The 24,110-nt window shown below is 42.8% G+C and overlaps 1 protein-coding gene across 1 annotated transcript in view; it reads left to right on the plus strand.

The window, feature by feature from the left end:
• LOC310865776 (inactive phospholipase D5-like) overlaps positions 1 to 24,110 on the plus strand; it is a gene marked incomplete at its 5' end in the record, with an annotated part of 107,127 nt that overhangs the window by 63,189 nt on the left and 19,828 nt on the right. The window contains one exon of the mRNA XM_083774982.1: positions 13,545 to 13,681. Coding sequence (XP_083631108.1) covers positions 13,545 to 13,681 — 137 coding nt within the window. The remainder of the gene's footprint in view (positions 1 to 13,544; positions 13,682 to 24,110) is intronic.

Raw genomic sequence — 24,110 nt, forward strand, 5'->3', positions numbered from 1 at the left:
TATGCAAATTAAAAAGGTGGCATGATTGCACCATGGTAACAGATGAATTTGTAGACATCACAAACAGACTTAGACTCTTAGATCACCTTTCTAAGTTAATTAAAGCAAAGTTATCGTCATTTCTTGTTTTGGGGATAATTATCTAATTATGATAATGTATTACTATTATAGGCCTAGATGTTTATATACTTTTATAACATACTTTTATATGTCATAGCAGTTGTGTGTGTGTAATTTTAAGTGTGAATCAAAATTAATTGTAACATATACCATCTACAGTAAACTGCACAAAATCCTACTCTGCATATAATGGGAGTTAAAGGTATATTCAGTGATTTCAAATATCACTTTTGTTTTGTTGTGATAATCCTCCCTACTATAGAGTGTGCTGACCATAAGGAGTTCCTCCCTGTCCCCAGTTAGCCCCTGGGGTCAAAAAAACGTAGGTTTCGTTTTTGGTTTAGGTGGCCCAGCCTTCATCCAATCAGGACAGAGAAGGGCATTCCGCCAATCATGATGGAGCGGGGGCCTAGGTGTGCGTACTGTTGGCCTGTCGTGTCCCCCCCCCACTGTAGTGCATGCTTGTGCACATCTTGTTACCGTGGCAGACCAAATCAAGCAAGCGCCAGTATATAGATCCGTTCATAACCACGGAGAGCGCCCTGGATTAGGAGAGACGAGTCATTCTTTCTGCCGCGCTAACAGCTAAGTCAACGGTAAGCTAATATGAGCCCAGAGCGTAGCATACGGTAGCCGAAAGGCGAACTGAAAAATTCTGAATATTCTTATCTCGCCCGGTATCATTGAGGATGAGCTAGGACAACCTCACGTATGTACAGGCGTCGTATACAGATTGTGTTAATGGGGAAACAATGATTGTCCCAAAAAAGTATTAAAGCTACTCATTTGAAAATGCTATCATGTCTCAAAGTACTTATATGGACCCAACAAACAAAATGGAAGCAAAGAGATTTCGCCACCAAAAATGTCCCTCACTTCTGGTCTGGCCCACTAAAGACATGCTGCAAAGGTCGTCATGGACCACTTGGCCAGCGGGCACCCACTATTTTCACAATGTTTATCTGTGGAAATGAGTCAGACAAAATGTAATGCCTCAACTCCTACAATTCCAAGTGCTTGTCACCTGAAAAGGCTGACAAGCTACAGTATCTGTTTAGCAGCTCGATGACTCACAGGACAGAGCAGTCTGCTTGGTGTCCGGCAACTAGAGACAGGGATGAGAATCAATTCCATTGCAGAGGATTACCTGGTGACACTGACAGTCAGGCAGGCCCAACGCAGGTCAGTGTTTAGTAATGGGTGATGGTGAGGCATTTTGCAGAAACTAGAGCAGAAAAATAACATCTTCAGAACAAAATTAGAATCATTCTGGTGTGTCCTTTTGTCCTTTTTTAACTGTACTCTTTTCTTTTCTCACCTATCGTTATGCGTAGTGCACACGCATGGGCAGACACACACACACACACACACACACACACACACACACACACACACACACACACACACACACACACACACACACACACACACACACACTTGGTGTCATCACCTCTCCGTCTTACTGTATCATCATTCCTGTCAAATCCATCATCCTGTGGTCTCTGTGCTGTCTTCATCAGGACAAAGTCCTGCCTGCTCAGCCTTTCCAGAGCAGAGTGACTGGTTGCTGTCTGTCTGTCTCTCTATCCATCAGTGTTGTTGTTTTGTTCCCCTTCTGAAACATTTTGGCTAGCTCTTTAAGCTACATCCAACACTTGATCATGGACCACTAAATGTCAGTCACAAGCCATTAGGCCATTGCTTTTTTGACAGTAATCACCACCAGACGCTAGTATACTGTACGTAGTGGCCGAAAGAACCTCTAGATTAAGTGTTCAAATGCTGAATGGCCCCAGAACATAATGGTAGGTACCAGGTAGCTATAGTGTAATATCTCATCTTGACATCGACAAATGTCCAGGGGAAAATTTTCTCATTAAGCCTCAGTATTGGAGATATCACAGCAGTGGGCCCAGTGCAGGCTTCTTAAAAAAGAAACAAGAAAGTAGAGTTGAGACTGCTCCTGACTTCACCCTTTATTAAAATAGAAAGTAGGGAAGATGAAGCAAGCATAAACTGTGAGCCAGGAAATGCGCATGTTGTTCTGGAAATGTGTGTTTCAAAATGTGTGCCATTATAATAGGCACAGTGGAATATACATTTGCACAGTGGCAAATTAAAACGTCTACGTAAGCACAGGATCTCTCATAATCAGAAAACCATTATCATTTGCGCAGCAGCCATTAGCCAAAGTGTACAGATATGGATAATGAGCTCACAGCTCTTAACATTGGGCCTAGTGTTATGAAGTAATTAAAACGAGAGGGAATGAACTGACAGTAAAGCGAGAGAGCAGACATACATTCAATTGTTTATTGGAAATTGAAGTATTCCTCCCAGGTGTATTTCCTAAATGTCACATACCTATGTTATGCAAGGGGACATAGGTGACTAGGGGTTGGAATCCTGTTATTATCTGCTATTTTGTTGAGGATTATACTAAGACAGGGCTTCGTTCAGGACAGTTTATTCAAGCTATTTATGGTTGGGTTACTGGAGCTCCTTCTACTATGATGGATGATGGCTAACACATTAAGTGAAACGGCACTCCTCACAGACACAGGCACTCACTCCATGATGCCCAGCTTGACTCCCACTCCTCAATCTTCATCAATCTTGACCTATATCTGCAGCATTTGACCGCCAGCTTCACTTTCTGACCTTGGTATCACTGGGACAGACCGGAGTCTCCCAGGGGTCAGTACTTGACCCCCTCCCCTTTACCCATGGTCCTATCATCTGTGCTCTCAAATTCTGCTCACTTCTGTGATCCCTTCACTAACTTCTATGCGCTGGCCAACTCCAATGATCAATGACCTACAAGGCAACGCTCTACTTACTGCTCTACTTCCAGGATATGATCCAGTCCTCCACCTCTTCCCACACACTTCAATCCCTAACACAGGTTATCTGTCCATCCCTTACGACACCCTGGCCAACGCTCCAAGTGAGCGAAACTCTTCCCAACTTTCTGTGTGTGTGAGTGTGTGTATAGACAGAAGAGAGATGAATAGTCAAGGAAGTCCATTTCATTGTTTAAATGGTCGGTGTTGTTTTGCTGTGTATAACTCATTATAAAGTAATAAGTATAAGGTAAAGTGTTACCAACTCATTTTGGAGAGATGACTTTGAAAACGGCATACACATACAAAATGTGTATAATGACATGTCATTGTAGGAAAAACTGATGGGTCTGAAGAAATGTGATATGGCCCAAATTATTGCAGATAATTGCAGATTCAGCATTGACCGCTCCACACATCGCCTCTCGGTCAGCTACGATGAAGCAGTGATCTCTGATCTATTCATAGTTCCAAACTGAATGCTTCTTGCCGGCTGCTGTGTCCCTGGAGGATCCAAGAAACTCGTCTTGTTTCTTTCTGGGATGAATTGATTGCTGCGTGTAATATCTAGAGAATCGTGTGAGTAATAATTTCTTAACTGACGGAATTCTGCAGCCTTTGCCGTTTACATTATCCATGTACATGCAGGCAAAAGAGTGTGTGGAAAAGGTCAGCTACTCCAATATTCCATCTGTCTTATCAGTGTGTCTTGAAATGTATGAGCCCAAGTTGCGTGCATCTGTGTTTGTGTATTTGTACACAAACTGTTGTAATTTGAATTTGAAGTCATTTGAATAGAAATCTCTCTTTTACTCATGTATATGTTTAGTTAATCATATGTATAGCTTTAGGACATCTGGCAAACACCACAAATACATTTCACAGCTATTAAATAAGGAAGTGATTAGGTATACTGTCAAATCCAGCTAAATTCTGAATGGAACCACCCGGCACTGCCAGGCGTAACTAACCAGATATCAACTAACAAGGAAGGAACAAAGGCAATTGAACCGTGTTGGAGCCAACCTCCTTCAGGCCTGTTACATTTATATCTATCTGTGAAACTCGTAGCTTCACCAGAAGCTCTGGAGACAAGACTGGAGTGGAACACACCATTATCTCCAATACTCATGCAACACTTGACATGCCCCACAGGGTGTAGGCAGAACCACCAGTCTGTTCTGATACACATTACACCGTCAGCAGCTGTTTCATTTCATAATGGATACACATTACACCGTCACCAGCTGTTTCATTTCATAACGGTTGTGGAGTTTCACTAGGTAGGCGTAATGCATGCAGAGGATCATAGCCTACTCCCTGCTGAACAGGCACCCTAACCAACCTGTTGGAGTTGCTAGTTCAGCGACAGTGAACAACACCCTTCCATGCAAGCTTACATTTGGGAAGCTTGGTTTGTTGGGAGTGCCCAGACAAGCCGGAGGCACCGTTGAAGAACCAACCATTCCCATTGGTGATACAACACATACGTGAACAACATTGCTCATCACAAGAGATAGAGAAGGCGGTGGAGGTCGTATACATACACAACCACTGCTTTGGGCGCATACTGTTAAAAGGCCTTGTTGACTCATTATTATTAATGACCTCTCTTGTAAACCGTTAATAGATCATGAACAAACGGTAAGTTCTATGAATTATTAATGTGGTCTTAAAATGCATTTAGCACTTTTTGCAAATCAGTTAAAGTTACTAATTTAAACAATGGGTTAAGTGAATGTAGGCTATAACTCATGTAAATAGTAAAGGCAACAATGGCTTGGTAATGGTTCATTAAAGCAATAAACCCCATGAGGCCAGCGTTATGAGTGTGTTAATATTATTATTCAGTACAGCATGTCTCTATTGGCTGCTTCAATAGTTGATTAGCAGTCATATCACAAACATCAATGCCTTAGACGTGACCCAACCATTTTGTTCTTCTACAAACTAGTACAACGACTGAAATGCATTATGCAATTTGGCCTACTCCATGCGCTGGTAGTGGTACGCACGTGCCAAAACCGTGTCTGTTGCCTCAACCTTTTTCCAATGATTATAAACAGCTTGAAACGGATAAATAAATAATTCATAATAATACATCAGTCCTTCCTTGCCGATGGGCTCAATTCCCTGCATGTGCATTGCAATGATCAATTGGCCAACCCATGGAGGCTGCAGACAAACAGGATTTTTCCAATGTTATAGTAGTAGAATAATTACTGCCCCGTCAGCCTCCTCTCATCCCATAATCTTGTCTTGTCACCAGCTGCTGTGTGCACGGATTGGAAACTTGGCCACACTAAAGACAAGCCTGTCCACTCTGATGACGCGGTGAAACACGCTCTCTCACCATGCCTGTGCTGCTCTCTATGTCCTTCCAATAGCCCTCTTTCTGTCTCTTCCTTTCTTGTTGTAGCATCTGCATCCCAGAAGGCTCTGGTTAAATGAGACAGAATATTGTTGTTGATGTTCCCCATCCCAATGGGGTCGTTGTGCTGTTCAAAACCCCTGTATCTGAACAGTGTATAGCTAGCTCCTGATTCACCCCACGTCTTCACAGAGGACTTGAAACGGATGATCCTGGCGGCTAATTGGGCCCCTGGCATTCAGCTTTCTCCTGCTATACTGTGGAGCAATTTTGTCATCTTTCGCAGCACGCCAGCTTTTATCTCACCAGTGCCTTCACGATGCTGTAGGGTGCCATTACTTGTGTATCATCCGCTTTGCTAGTTTACTTTGGAAAATAATAAATAATAAATCGTCCCACTGTATTTTTAAAACTGAATGCAGCGGGTTACCATTGCGGCGGGATATACAGTAACTTGGGATATTTAGAAAATGTAGCCTATTCTATCCAATGACATTGTTACCTCTGTCCCCACAAAAAATATTTAATAGGTTTCTACCTACAGTAGCTGACAGATGGTGGTAAATGGATGGCAATGAATGGACTGAATTTAACTTATAGTACTTTTTCTAGTCTTTCCGACAACTCAAATGTCTTTTACAATGGCTCCATCACGGTTCAATGTTTCACACACTTAATTACAGATCAGTATTGCGTCTTATGCGGTACAGGTACACATTCACACATACTGTAGACTGTGGAGGCATCCATGCGAGGCCCATTGCTCATTGGGAGCAGTGGGTTCAGTGTGTTGCTCAAGGACACTTCAACATGCAGCCAGGAGGGAACCTTCTGGCATCCAGGCAGACCACTCTACCTCCTGAGCCACTGCCGGTAGAATGCGCCAACTTATATAAACTTCCTCCCTGGCTAGCCCAGCCTTCACCTTCAGAGTGTGTGTGTGTGTGTGTGTGTGTGTGTGTGTGTGTGTGTGTGTGTGTGTGGGGGGTGGGGGGGTGGGGGGGGGGGTGCGTGCGTGTGCGTGCGTGCGTGTGTGCGTGCGAGAGAGAAAAAGAGAAAGAGATGGGGCGATGGATAGATGGGACTGAGAAATGGGTACAGCGAATGAGGCAAACAGAAAAAGATTGAAGGCGTGTGTGTGTGTGAGTGTGTGCGAACGTGAATGCGTGCATGTGAATATGCCTAATTGGGATGGTGTGACAGTAAGAGAGAGGGAGAGACAAATAGGGGGTTTATATTTGTGTGTTTTTGCATGCGTGACAGTACAATTGGCACAGTGCCACACACCATGCACACAGTTCTCTTCACAGAGGCTCTTTGGGGACATTTTTAAAACAGCCACTGAGCAGACTCTGAATCCCATCAATTATGATTCATGTGTCCCTTGGTAGAGCGTTTCTCATTTTACACTCTTGATATAACTTAATGAACAGTCACCCCTAACATTATAGCTTTGTCATTGCCATCAATCTTTGGGGAAAAACAAATCAACTCATAACCTTAATCTCCTTTAACTCCAACATTAAAAATAACTACGAAGTTCACAATACAACTTTCCACCCTCAGCTCAGAGTTCAGTCAACGTCGAGGACTTTACTGTGTACAAGGTCAGAGTTGTAGAGCTCATATGTTCCTTTCAGCCTAGAAGATTGCATAAGGGAGAATTCCAATATATGCCATTGGTGCTCATTCTTCAGCGAGACAGCTATGTCATCAGCGACCTCAGAAGATTAATTACCAGAACACTGCGTCTGATTTAATCCCTAACACAAGGAATTGGCTGAATTATAGTAGTGGAGTGTGATGTGCACTGCAGACGGACAGACGGACTAAGCAGTTTATTACATGTACTGTAGGTACTGTGGTCGGTGGGCGGCGGTGGCTCAGGGGTAGAGTGCCTGGATGGTAACCGTAAGGTTGCCAGTTCGAACCCGGGCTCCCCCAGAGTTACTGTCGAAGTGTCCTTGAGCAAGACACTGAACCCCTAATTGCTCCCGATGTGCTAGTTGGTGCCTTGCATGGTTTCCGCTGCCATCGGTGTATGAATGTGTGTGTGAATGGGTGAATGTAATGCACAATCTCTGTAAAGCGCCTTGGATAAAGGCGCTATATAAATGCACCATTTACCATTTACCATTTACTGTAGCAGTCAGAATATACAGTTACAGTATGTCAAATGTGTGTACCGGTAATTGATTGCCATGCATCCATCCATCCATCCATCTTCAACCGCTTATCCGTAGTCGGGTCGCGGGGGTAACAGCTCCACCAGGGAGCTCCAGACTTCCCTCTCCAGAGTGACTTCCTCCTGGGGGATCCCGAGACGTTCCAAGGCCAGTGAGTCGATGTAATGCCTCCATCTGCGCCTTGGTCTGCCCCGGGGTCTAAATCTCAAATCATGTACGCAGTGTGAAACTTGACATGCACATTCCCACAACAGAAAAAATGCCACCCTTTACACCGTAGCCTATTATAACACGGAATTTCCGGCAAATCAGGAAATTATTTCCCGGCAATTACTCAATTACTTAACTATTATTAAGACAGACCTCAGAGAAATCAGTTTTCATATTTCATTCTGATTAGCTAAAATTTACTTTGCAGAGACCTGTGCTTCGAGGAGCATTTCCTTTTTTGAGGGGCACTAGCCCCTCCTATATACAGGTTTAATTTGTTTGTTTTTAGTTCAATGTTTGTTTAAAAAAACACCATTGACAATGAAGGTTAAATTTACGTCATATTGTCCCTCATTACGTCATATTGTCTCTTTATTGTTAATGGCATTTAATGTTTGTGTTTGCACCGTTTGTTTTATATCACCATTACATCACCTAATCAACATGAGTTAGACTTTAATATATTGGCGCCCCTCACTTCACACGGGTGTGATTTGTTTGTTTTGTTTGTCTGCGGAAATCAGAATTTAAACACTGGTGGTCAACTCTTCCTCACACAATCTCCTTAAGGATCTTAATAAGCCTTGCCCCTTTTGTATACTGTACATACTGTAGCTTAGCTTTGTGGTTAATAATGCTGTATTTAGAGTGAATCACCACAATCTATTTGATTTTAAGTTGTGTGATTACTTTGTGGCTGAGCTCATAAGAATAATTATGGGCTTACACTGAGAAGTACTCTATTAGTTATGTATTTATTTTCCCGTTACTGTAGGATAGAAGGTTTTGTTTAATTGAAGGTTTATATTGATTCCTGTTACACAGGAAACTACAGTATACAGTGTCCACTAACACGTCCCGCTCAAATGCATACTGTATACATCTCCTGTCTTTCTTGTCTGCTGGGCAAAGCAAAGTCTACTTCACGCAAACAGTAGTACTGTACCATAGTCTTCTGTTGCTGAGGAATACATAGCACCATGTAAACTATGTCTTTCTTGTCCATTGATCCTATAGCTGGGTCACTAGTTTAGGCTTTTTCCATAGTCCAATTATGTATATATACATGTATATATAATGACATGCCCAAAATAGTGATGCCAGGTTGAAAGTGGTTAAACAAACATCCCACTCTGTATTGTTGTCTACAGCAGGGGTTCTCAACGTTTTTGGCTGGGGACCCCCGGAAATGCTTTGGCCATGTCTCGCGACGCCCACCTGGCCCCCCTCCCTACCCCCAATTGACCGCTACAATAACCTCAATCATAGAGAAAATGAATCATAAGTAAATACTGAAACCAGATATAAGCATTAAGGAGGTTTATGCATGTACTATGAATACTATGTAAACTCTTAATTTCTATTTTGCAGCCATTCAGTTGCAAAATATATGTACATGGGGACAACCCAAAATAATTTGGCGACCCCCGAGGGGTTGCGACCCCCAGGTTGAGAACCCCTGGTCTACAGTACCAACAGATGCATGAGATAGCTACATTACAACTTGCGTGTTTAAGAATATAGGTTTTGATGTACAATAAGAAACAATGGCCTAGATTTTGAAGGTGCGTTTTACCATGTGGTAATACATAAATTGGCCTCGCTCTGCGCATTCGTATTATGAAAGGCATATCGGCCCGTGTTGAACGCACACACATATGGCATACGGCGTTCCTGAATATTTTAGCATTTTGGGAGTGTCCATATGTTAATTATTTTCGCTTTGCGCAATTTGCTATTAAGCCCCTTGACCTAAAAACACTCAGCGCATAACGATTAGACGTGGGTCTAATAAACGCAACCTCATAAACACAAAAAGCACTGTTTGATTGTACACTTGAGCGGCTCTGGGAGGCTGCTAGAGTGTTGCCATGTCTGTTTATTATAAGCGGCTTCTTTTTCTGTAAAGTTGCTTGTAAATATTGGTAGTTGTACTATTTGTGGTTGCTTTTCTTACCATACCATACCATACCATCTTTATTTCTATAGCACATTTAAATAGCAACAAGTTGTTCCAAAGTGCTTTACAATAAAATAATAAAAATCACAACTTCATTTAAAAACAAACAACATACAGTACACAGTGTCACTTTCAACATCAAAAAGCTCATACTATGCTAGGAAAAGCCAAAGAATAAAAATATGTCTTGAGGCGTGATTTAAACACCTGAAGAGTGGGGGCCTGTCTTATAAAGTGGTTATTTGGGCTTTTCTCCTAATGTTGTTTAAACCAGTGATCCTCACACAGCACATTCCCATGTCAAGGATCCCCAGATGAATGCATTTGCCCAACTAAGGACGGCTAATCCAAAAATTAAATTAAAAATTTCCAAGATTACTTTTGAAAATAGCAGATCTATACCAGCTCACAATGCATCACATTCATTCATTAAAACTATGAACTCTGACTGCAGGGGGATATATATAATGATCATTATAACAATGTGCAAGAACATATTTAAAAAGAAGGAAGAACTTTATATTTGTGGACAATCAAAATATGTTTTTTTATTTTAATGTGGTGTCATTAAAATTAATCTGGATATGGCAGACTCACTATCTAGAAAATAAAAACATGGCACTTCATTTAAAATAGGTTACAGACCCCTGTTATATGCGCTTATTTTTATAGACCTATTTACTTGTTTCTATGAGACATGGCAACAGCCTCTTTTGCGTCTTTTTTTGTAAAATGTTGAGATTAGAAACAGCCATAATTCTTTCATTTCTCAACCTTAAAAATAAATAAAAACATCTCCATAATCAGTGGGAAGTTTGCTTTCATACGCTGTATCACACCCGATTCAAGTCTTCTTCAATAAAATGCTACGAGCGAAGACCATATAACATCGGGGCCACAGGCACAGCATTAAGCAGCAACATTCAACTCATTCCTTCATCATGACTTGAATGAAATAAAATATAATACACGTTATTTTACTGGTGTTTTTCAATAGAAACAAATTATTTTGAGGCATAAAGGTGACAGCATGCAGTGCAATAGGAATAATTAACCCAAATGTGACAAAGTCATGTCATGTCTTCTATGGTGCCAGCCTGAAGAAATGTAATACCACGATCCCCAAAGTGCGCATTCCGTATGTGACATCAGCTGACTGGTAAAGAGAATAGTACGGACATGTTGATTGGGTACGTCTCAAACACGCCTTAAACACACCCATGACTAATTCAAGGCCGTTTTTGCGCAATCCACGGGGTGTCGAAAGCGCTTCTTAACATGCCCAAAATTGCAATATGACATACCACACGCCCCCAGCTCTAAAAACTGTAATATGATATGTAATATTATTGGAACTGGTTCATCGACCTGCATGTCTTCTATGGTGCCAGCCTGAAGAAATGTAATACCACGATCCCCAAAGGGCGCATTCCGTATGTGACATCAGCTGACTGGTAAAGAGAATAGTACGGACATGTTGATTGGGTACGTCTCAAACACGCCTTAAACACACCCATGACTAATTCAAGGCCGTTTTGCGCACTCCACGGGGTGTCGAAAGCGCTTCTTACCATGCCCATAATTGCTATATGACATTCCACACGCCCCCACCTCTTAAAACTGTAATATTATATGTAATATTGTTCCACTTGCATAATCGACCCCAATGTCTGATATACAGTATATAACTTGCATGAAGTGTAAGTGGATATTTTTAAACCAGTGACTCGTGGCTCCATGCTGAGGTATAAAATGCTAATTTACCACCTAATGTGCTAAAGATGAGAGTACATACAGAACACAGCTAATGATGCACGACTCACCACCTCTCCGGCACAATTATGGGAAATGCAGTGCCTGTGAACTTGGGTGTCAGACTGGAAAAGGGACAGTGTCATCATCATGAGAGGGTCATAGGTCGGCTGAGCCAAAACCATGCTGTGCATCAGAGGACTGCCAGAGACGGGTGGTGAGTCGAATGACCCCAGCTAACGTCACCTTCTCGTACACCGATACAAAGTCATGGCGGCTGAGGATGGGTCAGCTTGCACCCGCTATAAGGCACAGCTGTGCTTATGTATGCTGAAGGAGGTGTGTTCGATTTACAGTAGCATTCAAATAAAGATCTGATCTGATATCTCCTGTAGAGAATTACGGGATTTGTCAGCGTTCAGATCTTTAGAGGATTTATTAACGGTTCTAAATCTGACGCTTTTTGTTCCAGTGTGCAGTAACACAACAAACTCTTACAGATTGTGCAACAGTTGATGATTTTGTGATATAGTGATGGTATTGACGAACAGATGGCATTTGTACAGTATGTACGATATTACTGTATGTATTAAAGTGCACCATGTGGTTATATGCGGGTCTAGTGTGTCAATGTTGGAAAATGAGTTTCATGCTGTGCCGAAAGCATCAGTTGTTATATGGTCACTGCGCTGCACTTGACAGGAGCTTAGGGCACACTGTAGCGTTTGCTTCCATTGTTCCATTTTCCATTTTAGTTGAAGCAGATATTAACCCCACAGCACGTGTGTTTAGGAGGCGGCTGTTTTTGCACTCCACTTCCACTTTGTGGAATGGAGTCCTTCCAAGGTCCAACGCTCCCCAGGGAAATGATAGCAGTAGGACACAGCAGCAATTTCTCACTCATCAATAATGTATCCTGACTGTATTTCACAGAGACTCATAACAGAAGCTGTTTTTGCACCCAGAGGGGTTGTTTGTGAGATGAGCCCATGACACTATTTTGTGTCTTGTAATTGCTTCCCGATATACACTCAAACCATGGCCAAATGTTGTGTTGTTTTGTGAAGTATAGCCTATATACAGATATGATGATACTAACTCAATGAACAAACAAATCACTTGAAATACACCATTCATCATTAGTAAACATTGACCCATAACACCCATGAACAGGTTGTGTGGGCGCATACTCATCTTATATACCCTGTATGATGTTTTAAGCTGAGTTGATGGTTGTGGAACAGCTGTGAGGTCAGCTCCTTCACATGCTGACTGCACATCTGGATCGGGGTGACCCTCAAGTCCTGTCTGATATGACATCATCTGTACTTGACCCAAATGTGCTATGCTAACAAAAATTAAGAGGGGCTAAAAAATGTTGATGAATTGAACAATGTGGACCCTGTTGTAAACAAGTGTAATGCTTAATTGGGTTGTCCACTCACAGTTAACAGTCTTTGTATTGAGTTTGTGCTTGAAATGTACTGTAATTCTACAAACTGTTAATAAATATTTAAATCAATCAATGGGTTTAGTGATTTCCCTGCTGCTGCTGGGTGTGCTGAGAGAGAGAGAGAGAGAGAGAGAGACAGAGAGAGAGAGAGAGAGAATCACTAAACATCTTCTGTCATGGATGGCAAAGCAAGCCAGGAAATGAGACATACAATCAGTTTCTCTTTCTCTCCGTTTGTCATCACTTTCTCTCTGTACTATGCGACTTGTGTCATGCTCCCCAGAATCTCCCTTCCTCTTTCTGTTCTCTCTCTTTCCTAATCTATCATTCTCCTATTCCATCGCCAATCCTCACCCTTGCGTCCCCTGACCCTCCTCTCATTTTCACTTCCTCCAACTTGCCACCTTGCCCTTTAAATGACAGCTTGAAAAGATAATGATGATGATATATATTTTTTTTTTTGTAGAATTCCCCAGCTATTGTACTTTTCTCCTCTCTATCATATATATCAATGTGCTGAGCTGTGCATTCGCTAGGAGACGGTAAGGTTGGGGCCCTTTGGCCTTGTTATAAAATAAACGCTGAATATCAATGCTGTTGTGTGGCCCCCCCCTCCCACCCCCTCTCCATTCCCACTCTCTCCTTGCAGTCTCAGCAGAAGTGCATTGTGATCTTCGCCCTGGTGTGTTGCTGTGCCGTTCTGATGGCACTCATCTTCTCGGCCGTGGACTTCTGGGGCGAGGACGAGGACGGCATCACAGAGGAGAACTGTAGCAAGACCTGCAGGTGAGCTGCAGAACCACCGACACTTTCACACACCCCAATGTTCCCCTGTAGGCTCTCATCTTTAGCCCCGCTAGAGATTATAGGATTGCAATTGAAAGGTTGGTCGGTTGAAAGCACTTTGGTCCATGAATGGAGCAGCATGATGTCTTGGAGGCTATACTAGCAAGGCTTTTCAGCCTAGTTCAGACCAAAGATTTGTATCCGCTTTTAGCCTGATTTATATTACTTAGTTTGCGGGTGCTGAAAATACAATACAATACAAGCGACAATTTTTCTTGACAAGTCAAGAGAAATTGCAGAGCTTTGAGGGGAGTAAAATGGTGCACTCGGCTGGTGAAAAAATAGCAACAGCACAATGTGTACTCGCGCAGGCACATGAAATGAATTAAATGAAATTTCTCTCCTGCATCGTCAGCAGAATATTGCTAAGAGGTTTGTGCCGCTACGTGGCCCGAACCATGCGTGGTGTGACCTGACACCTACGTCACACTGATTTCCTGAAAATATTGGCATAACTTCTGGCACCTCCTAATATGAGTACTTTTTCCTGCTAGAACCCAGTTTTAGCAGTGGTAGGCGTGTAAAAAGTGTGAAGTGGGGGGCGCTAATATAAGTCTAACTCATGTTGATTAGGTGATGTAAACGCCATTAACAGTAAAGAGACAATATGACGCAAACGACACATTATGACGTACATTTTCCCTTCTTTGTCAATGCGTTTACTAAACTTTGAAGACAAAAAGACAAACATTAAACCTGTGTAGGAGGAGCTAGCGCCCCTCAAAAATGCATTACATAAAACTTTCAGATGATGACCGCCCCCATCACTAAATCATGATGAATTCAGTGTTCCTCAAGATCAGTTTGCATTTGAAGAATCGTTGTTTGACAAATGTGCATGGCACTTACTCTGACTCCCCTCAAATGTAACATAATGCTCTCGATAAGAGTAGGCTACGTGTCTTGTAATTGCCCAAAGTTCAACACAACACCACAGAAGTGAGTTGTGGTCCAGCTGACGCTGGAGGTCTGCTCTGTGCTCTACACTGTGTGTGTGTGTGTGTGTGTGTGTGTGTGTGTGTGTGTGTGTGTGTGTGTGTGTGTGTGTGTGTGTGTGTGTGTGTGTGTGTGTGTGTGTGTGTGTGTGTGTGTGTGTGTGTGTGTGTGTGTCTCTCTCCCAAATCGGCTGCTTAACAGCCCTGAAGAGCCATCTGTCTGACATCCCTCTCATCCGATGAAGGCTGTGAAATGTAATTTCAAACTGTAAAGTTGGAATTGATTTCTCTCTGTTCTGTGAAGGACCCAATGGAGGGTCAGAGAGGGTGCAATTGAACAGTATGGCAGCGAAAGGGTTCTGGTACGGAAAAAAGCTAAAAAAGAGAAAGAGGCACGGAGGAAAGGGTAGGAGTCAGATTTGGGGATGGAATGAGGAGAAATACAAGATTGGGGCAGACAGACCTGAATTTGTCATCCACTTTGGTCAACATCACACTTCAACATCAAAACGTACATTGGCTGAAATTACAGTCATGTTAGGAAGTGCTGCTTGCTTGTGCATGTACAGTATACTTTCAAATTCCTGCTTTTGTAACATGAAGAGCAAATTGCCTATGCAGCTTTATTGAGGCATGGTCATTTATCAAATCAAGAGCGTTCAGACTTAAAAAAAATGATTCATGGGCGAATATAAAAGCCAGGTTTTTCACTGAGGCTGCAGGTTAACGTAGATTGATCAACTAGGCTATACCCTGCCTTTGTGCAGCATGGTACACATCCAGCTTCTCTCCTGTGCCCTTTCAGCCTGGTTTGATTGTTTGGGATTTTGTGATGTATAAATGTCACAGGCGGTTAGTGTTTTTGTAATTCAGATTACCCTTTTAATAATTTTCTTCCTCCAGAGAGACATGAATAATCCATAGCTGGTAATAATAACAAGTGCAGGGCTCCTGTTGTGCCCTTTTTAAAAACCAGTCCCTTGACTTGAAGTGCTCTCGGGCTCTCTCCAGCTGAATCAAGTTCCCTTGATTAGGGTGCTGGGTATAATAAACTGTTTGGAAATACACTCGCCCTCCTTGTGCAGAAACAGGAAACAGACACCATTCGTTGCCATGGTTACCATCATGCAATTGTGTTACCTGTTATTTAGTTTGTACAGTTATATTGCATTGCATTGTGTATGTTTGTGTGACATGTGGATTTCATTAATATGGACATTTAAAATTAAATACAGCGTGACTGTCAAAAAGGACATTTCATATACATCCATGGTGTTTATAAATCATTGTGTTAAAAGGTGTTTTGTTTGTGTGGTTTATAAAATTTATAGTTTTTCACGGTGTGGTAAATAAAGAGCCCTTGTGAACATTGGTTGGAGCGTTATCTATTCTGCATCAGATGAAGATTGTTTAGGAGCAGTTTATTTATCATTTATTTGTGGTGGTACTTACATTTGTAGGTCACGGATTCCATGCGGACAGAGAGCAGGACTGCACAAGGCAATCGAGTCTAGATCGGCACAGACTCGCTCTTGAGGACTTTATAAGCCACTTCCACTCAAGGCTGCAAGGGCAAGTGGCTAGGAGCTTGGGCTGTTGCCATCGAGGCCCTATGATGACACATGGGGAGAGTTATTTTTGCTGACTTCCTGACTCACAATAGTGTCACAGGATGCTAAACTTCAAGCCAAAGAATTATTGAAGAAGCTCCACATCCTCCTTTTTTTTTTTTATCCCACGATTTTGTAACTCAGTTTTCTTTTCACCCAGTGCCAATTATCTAATGTAATCCTGGGCGCTACACTTCCTCTGCCAACCTGGGGGGGCAGCGGACTGACCTCATGCCTCCTTCTATGCATGAGGAGTCCAAGCTGCTTCTTTTAATGACACACCTTTTAATTGATTTTCAGGTTTCACATTGGCTCTTGGTGTTTTATGTTGTAGCAGCACGTGTATGATGTTTCCATGTCTGGAGTGAATAAAAGACATCTCATCTGATAAAACTCTAAATGCTGTAGTTTAATGGATGTTTGTTGCATGTCTAATAGCCTGGTGTCAGATGGCTGATAAGGGAGTTCATATTGATCCACACTGTGCAGCTGGGCGGGAATCAAGCCAGGGACTGGTAGAGCTGGCTGAATGTACCCGTTAATCTGTAGTCTCTACTCTGTGCTGTCATTGTATTCTACACCCCCATGTCACCACCTACAGTATTATTATCCATTCCCTATCAGGCTAAATTAGGCTGGGAGTCGAAGATTATATTTTCCGTCTGTGTGTCTGTCCGTCCATCCATTTGTCTGTGCGTCCATCTCGGACACTACTGGATCAATCAGCGTGAAATTTAGCATGCATATTCCCAGTAAGCTAAACTTCTCAAATCAGCATTATGGTGGCACTATAACAAGCAGTAGAGGAGGCTGAAAAAACAGTCAAAAAGGACACGCACATCTATATCTTTAGGCTGGGTGCTGGATCAAAATGTCATATAAGAAATGAAAATATCGGCACACCAATTCAGGCTCCCAAGTTTCTTTACTTTTAATCAGGTAACGTTTCGGGCCGCAGCCGTTCGGGGAAGGACCCCGAAGGGAAGATCTGAGGAAGGGCCTCTGCCCGAAACGTTACCTGATTAGAAGTAAAGAAACTTGGGAGCCTGAATTGGCAATTGGTGTGCCGATTTTTTCATTTATTTTATGGCACTATAACAAGCCACTTTACATTCTGGCCCATAACTCTTGAACTGCACGTCCTACGTGTTGTTTTTTCATTTTGGTTGAATGTTGTTTTGATACTCTGAAGTCTATATACCGTTTGCCAGTAATTGAGCAGGGATTATTTGTTACAGACAATATGCCATATATTTTGAACACAATCAAACCCAAATTGCAGTCACATATGGCGATTGGCCCCTATAGAGTGAAAAGTTGCAGCGTCTATAGGACAAAGTCTATTCCCCTCGCAGCTTCCTCATGTCCTTAAGGCTGCACCCCATGCCTGACACAGCCCTGGGTAGGCAACACAGCCTGGTGGACATCTGCACTCCGAGGAGCACACTTTTCTAGTATTTATATACTATACTGCTATACTGTATCTGCAGCATTTATTGTAAACATACACCATTGTGCTCATTATAGGCTACAGTAGGCCTATTATATTTCCTTTTTGAAACACCGTGACCTTACTCAGTATTTCTCTTCAAAATAAGCCACACATATAGCAGCATAAGCCACTGCAATATCAGCCCGACCACAACCCTTTACCCTAGATTATATAGATATCAAATATCAGATGCTGCCTCTGCCAGTGCCGTGTCATTTGTCCGACGGCTCATTATAGAGGGTATGCGTGTGACATCATCGTACCTAGAAGTTATGCGGGAACGCCCACTGAGTGGCAAAAAACGACTTTCTGGCATTGACAGCCCATTCATCCAAACAGAAAAGTCCTGACTGATTGCATTAAACAAGGTTAAACTCACCAACATTGCAGCTGTACGAAAAGCTTGAATTATCCTCTTTCTATCTGCAAAGTTTTTGTTTCATAAAAATCCACCATAGAAACGTTTTGAGCTACTTTCTGTCAAGAAATTCCCTGTATTTGATTATTTTTCCAAGTGTCAGAGTTTGGAAGTGCTTGTTTTCAATAACACAACATTTTGCTGCCTCCTGCATTATGTGATATTTAGAAACAGGTGGTACGCAGGACGGTTGAGTGATTTCCAACAAGCGCATCCAAACTCCAACACTCCATGCTGCTCAATGTTTTGCCACTCAGTCTAGATGAGGGGGGCGTGTCCTGATGGGAAAAGCATGCATGTGCATACTCTCTATTCCGACAGCGCCTTGGTCCGTCTCGCACATTATTAACCCTATCCCACCCTAACCGCAGTAGGAGTTACCCCGCCTCTGCCACACTGTATGCTGAACATGATTCATATAGATTAAAGACGATTGTAGGCCTCTAGCACATGCAAATAAATATAGTTGATCATCATATTAACATAATACTCTGCAGTGACTTTTGTATATTGCTATTTGTGCTATACACGTTTATGTATTCATTATATTACAAGGGGCGTGTTTGCCTGCCATTATCATTCTAAAAGACCTTTTTCTCAGGGTGTACTGTGTAGTATAGTAGATGATGGATGCATTCTGGGAGAGAGAGGGAGAGTGAGAGAGAGAGAGAGCCGCTGATCAACATGGACAATGATGATGTCAGCGCAATAAGTGTGTGTGTGTGTGTGTGTGTGTGTGTGTGTGTGTGTGTGTGTGTGTGTGTGTGTGCACACGCACGCACGCGCACACACACACACACACATGCATGGCGGCAGCAGGGTTAATGAGAGGGGAGGTGGTGGACACCAAAGACTGCAGTAATAGATGAACCTCTTGCAAGCAGAAAACAATATCTCCTTTGTTTCTCTTTGGCTTTTAATCCTGAGTGTTCAAAACTATTCTAAATCGCCATTCATCACCCAGCCGAAGATACATTACCAAGGGGATAGATAGGGCTATAGGATTAATGATTACCCTGTGTGTTTTTATTTCCTCCATTCTGCTTATTCCTCCTCTGTTGTTGAATTACACTATTTTTTTTCATTTGTTGTTCTGTTTATGTTGTTCTGCCATAGCTAATACATGTCATACATTTCACTTTAGTCCTTCAGAGTAAAGCAGGATACACTCACTACTCCAGTCTTCTTTGTAATCTTATCAAATCTGTCATCGTGTTCTTCTTCTTTCTGCTAATTCTATTTAGGGGTCACCACGGCGACAATTTCAATCTGATTCTGTTTTCTGTGTCTTCCTTGGTGACTCCTGTTCTCTCTCATCGCATTCATAAACCTCATCTTTGGCCTTCCTCTTCCCCTCTCGCCTGCATGGCAGTTCCATATTCAGCATCCTTCTCCCAACCCAATGTACTCCTCATCTTTCTCATCCCGCACATGTCCAAACTATCTCAACCTGGCCTCTCTTGTTTTATACCCAAACCTAACCTGGGCTGATCCTCATCACTGTTTTCTGTTTTCTAACAACTACACACAAGGATGTAATTTGGGGATTTAGCATTGCGTAAGAGGCGTTCCCCCGTAAAAATTGGGGACTTTGTGGAATTTTATATTATTGTAATCCATTAATTATTTGCTGCGCAATGGAGTGATGAAACGGAACGAGCGAATGATGAATGACGCACAATGCACGGCACAAATCAAACACACACACACACACACACACACACACACACACACACACACACACACACACGGACGGAGTGCAAAACATACTCTCTCCCCATGCCTCGGCCTGGTGGAGACAATAACTTCTTTGAATAGACATAAAACACAATGGATTAACACCCAGTTCTGCTCACAGAGATTTGTTGAGAACAAGACCTCTGAGCTGTGAATGTTCTGCTGTTGTGCGTCCAGGCAGCTCCACTCCCGACCTGTCTATTACGCGTTCTACCAAACGAAACGGCGCTTATATTTCTCATTACAACTCCTAACCTTGTGGGCAAGATAGCAATTGTAAGGAAAGCACATCAACACGCCCACGGGTAACACCTCCAGCCGCAAATAAAGGAGTCTGCATAATGTATAGTGGGTATAGTGTGACCGCAAGACAACATTTCCAAATAGTGGAAGGTTATAAACCCACTATATGTGGCATGGCATACGTTAGGGCCCGTCTTTTTCCCCCTTATGCAGCTGCACTCATTAACAGCTGATTGCAGACTGCACCAGCGGACAATAAACATAATGATACTTGTATCGGCATCTGTACTGTTTGCATTTGAGTGAAAACGTGTAAATTCTGTGAATTTCACTACCCTTTTCCTGATTTCTTAAATACTTAACTTCATTGCTATTTGTTGCTATATGAGCTTGTTGGATTGGGGTCTATACTATATATCCAAACAAGAAGATACTAAAACGCCCAGGCGGTGGCGTAACCGTCTGGGCACCCGACTGGTAATCCAGTCGCAGTGTGCCGCGGGTTCGACTCCTGAGCCCCGACACGGCCTTTAAAAAAAAAGAAGATACTAAAACTTCTGACTGGATTGCCGTAGAATTTGCTTTGCACAATCATGCTCTCTACCCTGGAAGATGAACCCTACAGATTTGTGTGACCCCATAATCTTTCCTCTAGCACCACCCTTTGGTAAAAATGTTCACTTGTACTCAAGCTATCTCAAAATCAAATGTGGAGAAGCTGTGAGTAACACCATCTCAAGGGCCCACTAGCATGGCTTTTAAATGGGTTTTCTTTTTTGCGGCTTTCGCCTTTATTTTATATTTTTTATAGAGAGACAGACATTAGGCTGACAGGAAATGGGGGAGAGAGATGGGGGAGTACATGCAGTAAAGGCCGTCGGGATCGGGAGTCGAACCCGCCGGCACACTGCCAGACTGCCAGACTACGGCCCAGGCCATTAGCATGGCTTTTAGACTCTTCTTAGGCCACTGGTTTGAGGTAGTGCAATTGATATGTTCGGAAATTTGGCACAGTTGCGTAACGGGTACATTTGGCCATCTCCTGGTCAATGCTAATCACTCTCCTGTCTGCAGACACAGTCATCTGCCAGTGGGTCTTATCCCCTCTTCATCAACATGACTTCTTCACCCAGTCATTTAGCTTCCTAACGGGTCTACTCTGTACCATCTGAGTATGCCTCGGCCCTCGCCACATCTGCTGTCGCCTCCACTCCCGTCCTCTGTCTCCATTCTGTACTCGTCTTGATCCCTCAGTGACACGCCACACATCCAACTAATCATCCTCTCTGTCCAACTTCTCTTTTCGCTCCACCCACAGGGCCCACATCTAACTTCCGTAGGTCATACAACTTCTGACCCAGGCTGAATACACTTGCCTTTTCCTACACTGCGTTCAGTCAAATGTTTCTTTTACTCCACTGGACCCATTTCTGCTACCCTTTAGTTACATGGTTCTCCAAATAAAGGTAAAGAGGGGGATGTAATGTTTGTTTGTCGATATGGCTGACATTGGCTGTAACTTGCACATTGTCGACAGAAAATTGGTGGTACTTATGTGATTTCTCTCTAACAAGTTGAATTATCCTGAATTTAAGCACTAAACATGTACGTGGGCTGTATAATTTTGTGAAGTACAGACATTACTCCAGGAGCATGATTGATGGCTGGACTCCAGCAACTGATATTCATGCTGTGTGCTGGCAACTGCGGGGGGGCTTATAGTTTGCCAGTACATTATAACCTACAGTGGGCTGCCTCTGTGCCTTCAGTGTGTGGAAAATTTAAACCCCGGGCCTTCCTGCTTTGGCTGACCCTGTGATCCATCTGAAGATGATTTTGGTGTAACATGCCACTTATCGGCCATCCAAGCTACCTAGTTGTGTGTGCTGGACTGCTCTGTAGCCCACTGAATGTCTAACATCATGTCTACCATCATGACCTTGCCCTAAAGGCGAGGTCGCGTGCATGCATCCGCCTGGGTGACGACAGTACTGCTGGGCGAGCGCTGGCGCTTTGGCATGGGGGTCAGAATCAGATCAACATATGGAATGAATTCTGTACTGGCCATAGATACAGCACATTACTTATATAGTCACTTCAATGAACAGCCCCCTTAACCATACTATTTTCCATACCAAGTTTACCCTTTATACAGAAAAATAACTCCACTCTAGGGGTCGTGCATCTTGGCTGCAGTGCATTAATATAGGATCTCTGAAACTTGACTCCATCTCGTGGAAAATCTTTTACACTCAGCTCACCATGACACAAAGGTATACAGTTTCTGAATGTATAAAGTCTATTTTACACCACAACAGTATTGCATGCCAAAACATGACACAATGCTTGGCACCTTTCGCTTTAAACATCAGTTGGCGAGCAGCATTGTAATGTAAATTAGGCTTCAGTCAGCCACAGCCAAGACTACACTATATCTATACTATTGGAGAGCACACAAGTTCAACAGTTCACTGAGCACTTGTCTTGTTTAATCCCCCAGCTATTTTCGTCCTCTGCACTATCTCAGTGCCAATGGCATGAATCAATGGCAATCCAGACTGATACTGTACTGTATATAGTGGGCATTTAAGGTGGTGATAACAGCCCGGTTGTGTGTGGCGTTATTGGGCCCCCACAGGTGGGTTGGTGAAGGGACCCTGGAGTTTGCATGTTCTCCCTGGACCCCGTGTACCCTAGGCCTAGGGCATTGGTTCCCAACCTTTTTATACATGCATTTTATACTCATGCAAAGTGCATGAGTATAAAAGCCAGGAAAGGAACTTCTGCTGAAATTGTCTAACCGGACAGTAGTTTGGTGCGGTTGTCCAGAACCGCCGATCATACCAATATATGGGCATATACTGATGACATCAGGGATCTCCATATATGGGCATAGAAGGGACACAGGGGCCCCTTTTCCACTGGTTGGGAACCGGTTCAGTTCAGAACCAGTTTTTTGTCCATGAGCCAGACGTCCAAAATTGGAGCGTTAATTAGTGGGCAAAACCATACCTATATTAAATAGTTTAGGATCAATATAAGTAAATTAATATATGATCTATGATAACCCTTCCACAGGATTAGCTTTTTCATATTCACACATTTTGTAATTCTCACCTACAGTAGGCCTACAATACGTGATAGGTGCATATAGGTAAGAATATAATCACCATGAAACATCCCCAGTTGATTACTTACACGACTTATTGTATTACACATTTTCTGAAATGGTACATTTAAATATGCAAATTAGGCATTATGTAGGAAAATATAAAAAAGCTACTACTGTGGGAGGGTTATCATATATTAATGTACTTATATTGACAATTGACAACCGGTTCCCAACCGGTGGAAAAGGGGCCAGGGAGGGGAGGACGGATACTTTTGTGCCCATATAGGGACAGAGTTATCCAGGAACTTCTTTGTTCCAACTGAGATGATGGTGTTCCCAGATGCCCAGACCTTATCTTGTCACTAGACGTCTACTGATGTCCTTGCATTCAAACTCCAATCTCAAACTCCAATCAATCCCTGTTGTCTTGTGTCTGTCTGTCTGTCTGTCTGTCTGTCTGTCTGTCTGTCTGTCTGTCTGTCTGTCTGTATGTCTGTCTGTCTGTCTGTCTGTCTGTCTGTCTGTCTGTCTGTCTGTCTGTCTGTCTGTCTGTCTCTCACACGTACACCGTGCTGAGTGTGCTCCCCTCTGTCTGTCTGTCTGTCTGTCTGTCTGTCTGTCTGTCTGTCTGTCTGTCTGTCTGTCTGTCTGTCTGTCTGTCTGTCTGTCTGTCTGTCTGTCTGTCTGTCTCACTATTCTAACACTAATGGTGCCTTACTGAATATATAGCATGCGACAGCCAGAGAACTTTGTGTCATCGTGCTGTGCCAACCAAACAGAGCTCAGCGCTGATGTGCCATCATGCAGTGATCCAGAACAGGA

Source organism: Protomyctophum parallelum, assembly GCF_964188405.1.
Source record: "Protomyctophum parallelum genome assembly, chromosome: 10".
Lineage (NCBI taxonomy): Eukaryota > Metazoa > Chordata > Actinopteri > Myctophiformes > Myctophidae > Protomyctophum > Protomyctophum parallelum.